At 33.7% G+C, this 5,093-nt stretch overlaps 2 protein-coding genes across 3 annotated transcripts in view; one reads left to right on the forward strand and one right to left on the reverse strand.

Moving 5' to 3' along the window:
* Positions 1-5,093, forward strand: part of LOC115238725 (WASH complex subunit 2-like) — a 20,937-nt gene that overhangs the window by 1,416 nt on the left and 14,428 nt on the right. The window contains exons 6-10 of the mRNA XM_029812772.1: positions 28-202; positions 285-443; positions 506-614; positions 681-771; positions 893-1,281. Coding sequence (XP_029668632.1) covers positions 28-202; positions 285-443; positions 506-614; positions 681-771; positions 893-1,281 — 923 coding nt within the window. The remainder of the gene's footprint in view (positions 1-27; positions 203-284; positions 444-505; positions 615-680; positions 772-892; positions 1,282-5,093) is intronic.
* LOC115238695 (RING1 and YY1-binding protein A) lies at positions 2,069-5,087 on the reverse strand. 2 transcript variants are annotated; one of them, XM_029812733.1, is made up of 3 exons: positions 4,925-5,087; positions 4,001-4,466; positions 2,069-3,814 (listed from the first exon to the last, which is right to left on the reverse strand). In XM_029812733.1, exons 2-3 carry the CDS (start codon positions 4,175-4,177, stop codon positions 3,464-3,466), a joined length of 528 nt encoding a protein of 175 aa, XP_029668593.1. In that variant the 5' UTR covers positions 4,178-4,466; positions 4,925-5,087; the 3' UTR covers positions 2,069-3,463. The 2 variants fall into 2 exon arrangements, with proteins under 2 accessions (XP_029668593.1, XP_029668595.1); XM_029812735.1 differs by having other exon boundaries at positions 4,691-5,087.

The following is a 5,093-nucleotide window of genomic DNA, read 5'->3' on the forward strand; positions in this document are numbered from 1 at the left end:
AATTATATATTTAATTTCTTTTTACAGGTAATTTATGTGCAATTGGCAATATGACTCCCATAATTGAGGTATGGGACTTGGATTTGATAGATTGTTTAGAGCCAGCCTATAAATTAGGCTGTAAACCGAGTAAAAAGAAGAAGCAAAAGCGCGTTGGCCATAGGGACGCAGTTCTAGACATAGCATGGAACCAGAATTATATGTTAGTTTCTAATTTAAAAAAAATACATTTAATAAAATACATGATTTTATAATAAAAACTATTGATGGACATCTCGTTTCAGGCATGTGCTTGCTAGCGGTTCGGTCGACCAAACAGTCTTATTATGGGACTTGGAAAATTGTAAGCCCGTGACTAAACTAGATTCGTTTAATGAGAAAATACAAGCATTGAAGTGGCATCCACAGGAAACCCATCGATTATTGACAGGATGTGCAGACAAGTATGTTTGATTATTATTATAAATATTTACTAGATAAATATCTACATGTAATTTCCTTTTAGATTAGTAAGATTATTCGATTGCAAGGAGGAAGCACTTGTACAAAGCTGGGAGGTATCAGGAGAAGTGGAGAGGGTGTTGTGGAATCATTATGATCCAAATTATTGCATTGTACGTCTTATACATGTCTCTAATATCAATTTTCTTTATATCCATAATGATTGTGTTTGTTTGCAGGCCAGCACAGATAATGGTTATATAGAATACTTTGATGTAAGAGGAGACAAGCCTTTATGGCAAATCAAGGCTCATGAAAAAGAAGTTACAGGTAGATAACTTCTTTTTGTTTTACAAAAAAGATAAATTTGCTTTATATATGTATATATATATATAGTTTCTTATAAGTTCCATAAATCTTATTTAATATATCCATCTAATATTCTTTTCAGGTCTTTCTCTTAGCACATCATGCCAAGGTCTGTTAGTTACTTGTTCAAACGATGGTATAACGAAGATATGGGATCTTCTCGATCAAACAGCTCCTATTCTTATATGGGAACAGTCGAATAATTTAGGTGCTATTCAATGCCTCGCGTCAAATCCCGATAATGGATTCATATTTGTCGCTGGTGGGGATAATAAAGCGAACAATATTAAAATGCTAGATCTCAGGGAGATTCCTACAGTGCAAGAGAGATTCGCGGATGCGGGACGTGTCGTGTCAAATTCGGTAATGGTATTCAAACAGGAGATAATGGACGTCGCCAACGACATGGAAGATATGGAAATTGAAAAAATGGAATCAAGTGTGCGAATTAAAATAGAGAAAGAGGAAACTTAAGATATATCTCTATATATGGCACATTAAGATTTATATATGTATATATATGTCTAATAAGATAGCTAATTATTAAAACGTGCTCGTGTTCTTTCTCAAAACATGTGATTTATTGTTTTCCTGTTAACAATATAATGTTAACCCGATGATAATTTCTCAAGAATATTACGTCTTGTACAATGTAACATTTTTGTTGAGAATAACTGAGTTTTATTCGACCATTGATCAAATTTTCGTATCATGCGATATGAATTAACGATGTAACATTATATGGAGCTCACGTATTTATTAAAAAAAATTATTTTCAATATAAAATAAATCCTTGATTGACGATGTTATGTATATAATGATGTACGGACAAGAACATTTATTTAATTTCTTGGAGGTACTACAAAATGAGATTCTGAAAGATACATTTAAAAACATTGTATAGAATTTAAAAATTTAGTACAAATTTGAAAATACATTCTACTTGGAATTCTTTCATGTGCCATTTAAAATACATAAATTTGCATCATATAGAGACAAGCAGGTTACATAGTATAAAATGGAAACTAGTAAAGCTTATATGATTCTACAAATTTGTAAAAATATCATTTGTTGCATATTTCTTTTTGTAAAAATGATCACGATTTTTATTGTTATCTGTGGTACTTATCTGATTATATCTAATAATTAGATATCTGCAAAAACTAAAATTTTTATGCAACTTATGTGATTTGTTTAATTAAGAATTCAAAGCAAGTTGGCCAGGGGGAGGGAGAGCAATTGTGAAAATTCTTTTTACAATGCGTCTTTAAATGAATATTATTCGTTACTTGAGTATACACAATGTTCGGATTCGTCTATTAATTATATCTCTTAATCTGATACTGACAAAGTCCTACATTACTTTCATTTCTTAATGCAGAATCGTATTACAATAATCACGGTGGCATATAACTATTAATATTAACAATTTTTTTCTTACACAACTCTTCCCTTTCTATTTTATACGTTTGTAAACTTTTCCCATGGTCCTTGCAACTGCAATTTAATTTTGAATAAATGTAACAAGACTTCGCTGTTACGAGCGATTTTTTTTTCGGGCAGTTACATAAATATGATGATGTTGTTCAAAGCTCTTTTTATGTCTGCACATATATATCTGCATATATATTTCTAAACAATTGATGTAACGCGTTTTTATTTTACAATTTTAAATCACTTATTTGCTAGAAATAAGATGTCATTTTAAATAATTTTTTTTCAGGAAGCGTCGTTTTTTTTAGATATTCAGTACGAGATACGAGTATATATTACATTGTTGAAAATTGATATTAAATCTGTACATTTTCAGACGTAATCAGCTAACAAATCCAATTGTGCGAAATGAAAAACGTAATAAATTAATCAAGGAAACTGATGAAATATATGTACTCGATGAAAATTTATCTCAGATAAACTGGAATGGGGTAAAAGATACATATGTGTACCAGTGCCAGTAACGCTGGTAATTATTGTAAGCAAAATCAATAATACACAATCATTGACTGTGTCATTAGGTTTGTTAACGAATTTCGAATATAATATGACACGCTTTCTGGCAGTGGTCTCGTAAAAATTCAATGACAGTCGAGGACATTATTATGTCAGCAATGGCTCGTAAAATTCCATTTTTGACTGATAATGTTGCGTCAGATATTTACAATTTGCTTTTTTTCCCTTTCTTTTTACATGTATAAATCTAGAATCTATGTCACATTGATAGACATTAAATAAGTTCAATAAATATTAAAAAATAAAGAATCGATATCGGTAAAGTAAGCGTTTTTAAGTACAATTTTTTCGCTAACGACGCGAAGGAGAGCAACGCGAATTATTCAATCCGTTCACTTCGCGCAAACAATCAAATCGGTATGATATACAATGCATATATTCTTGTTTTTCTTCCACTGTTAAATAGTGATATACAAATCATTTATAGTCAATAATATTCTCCATTGATAGCATAAAATGTCTGACCTCATTGGGTTCAGATAATCTGGCGACGCATACAACAAACGAGCGAGAAGTGAGAGTCAATAATGGTCGCTTTTGGTCTAAAGGATGATGACAGTTGACCATAGATTGATATACATACGTCGTACAATATATTAATTAGAATAATTCGTACACACATATGTAACATTAGCACATTGAACTAGGCGTCGGTTCCTACATCGAGGTTTCTCGAGTCCTGACTGGAATCGTGCTGGCTCCCGCCCTCGGAGCTAGCGTTGCTCGATTGGTCCGAGCCCTTCTTCACCTTGGGCTTGTACTCCGTGATAGTGACGGTAACATTGTTGACTGTCACTTCGTTTGTTTGCGCGGTACTACGGTCGATATTTTTTAGACGTGGCGGATGCCTATTCTTGCGCCTCGGTTTGTCCATCTTGCGTTCCTTCTCCTTGACGCCGCTGGTCGTGCTACCGCCACCACCACCACCACCACCACCACCACTCCCTTCCTTCTTGCCTGGTTTTAAAAGCGGCACATATTGTTGCTGCGCAACCTATACAAATCATGTTACAAGTTGATTAATTGTACTAATATCTGCGATGATTTTGAAGTAATACGGGAAGAAGATTGAAAAAAGCAAAAGATAGTTGCATTCAGATAAAATACATACGTATATATAAAAATTATTCTGAGAGTAAATGTAATATATTAATGTTACAAAATGTTATTACAGACTGACCTGTTGAGCTACTAATTGGGGGTTTATGCGGGGTTTCCGCGTAGAGGTTCCTTTGCGGACGTCACACATGAGGCACTTAAATGCTTCCGCTGTATTCCTAAAAGTGCAGACACTGCAGTCCCAATAATTTTCTTCCAAAACCTTCGCCTGACGTTTTCCGCTTCCCGAATGGTTCATTGTTCGTTGCAGTCAATCGTAGAACGCTGTACCTTCTCAAGAGAAAGTTTCCCCTCTTTTGAGGCACCTTCGGCCTCATTAAATTTTGCGATTTTATGAACACTGGATATTTTTCGACAGAGCGAGACTAAGGATATGCAATAAAAGTGCTAGACGAATATCTAAGACAGTGTTCCATACATCAACTAAGCGAGATACACAAGAGTCTGTTATACTCGATTGCTCTATATTGACCACCTATGTCTCTACGTTGTATCACTCTGACATTACACATTTTCTTCCAGTGTATCTGCAATAGAAAAATTCTCATTGTGTAATACAGAATTAGCAATATTACAAATTTATATTTAAAATATATATTTGTAACATATATATAAATAATTGTATTTGTTCTACATATATTTAATAATGAGTGTGTCGTTCTCATAGAGGCATCAGCATTTTATCGATACATATACAGATTGATTGTTCAATGAAATGAGGGGAGCCTGAAGAAATAAAATTAATAAATACCTTGAAAACGTAACAAGCATCTCTTTCGAAAGAAATAATTATTTTTCTCCAAATTTATTTAACTAATGGAAAATATAATTAAATTTCAAACAAGTTTAAGTTTCCACAAAACTGCACAAAGAAAATTCATGAATCCCTTCGAGAGGCTTCGACTTTAACAATTGAACAATCGATGCGTCATTGTCTTTATTTATCAATACGAAATTGACCTCATCATCTAGGGCGACAACTCACATTATTTACACTTGACGTTCACTGATAGCGAATTCGATCGCATGCACCGATCGCGCACACGGGACGCTTTCTGCTCCTCCCGTTGAAGTCGTCGCACGATTATATGTCACGCGACCTTTTTATATATTTCATTCGATCAAGAAAATCTCGCTTCCCGAACAGAGCGTCG

Source organism: Formica exsecta, unplaced genomic scaffold (assembly GCF_003651465.1).
Source record: "Formica exsecta isolate Colony F162 unplaced genomic scaffold, ASM365146v1 scaffold353, whole genome shotgun sequence".
NCBI classification, from domain to species: Eukaryota; Metazoa; Arthropoda; class Insecta; order Hymenoptera; family Formicidae; genus Formica; species Formica exsecta.

Excerpts from the sequence above, each read along its gene's own strand:
- LOC115238695 (XM_029812733.1), bottom strand. The coding sequence starts at position 4,177 with ATGAACCATTCGGGAAGCGGAAAACGTCAGGCGAAGGTTTTGGAAGAA. Across the intron at positions 3,815-4,000 it reads CCCAATTAGTAGCTCAACAG|GTTGCGCAGCAACAATATGT; the intron begins GTCAGTCTGTAA and ends TGATTTGTATAG.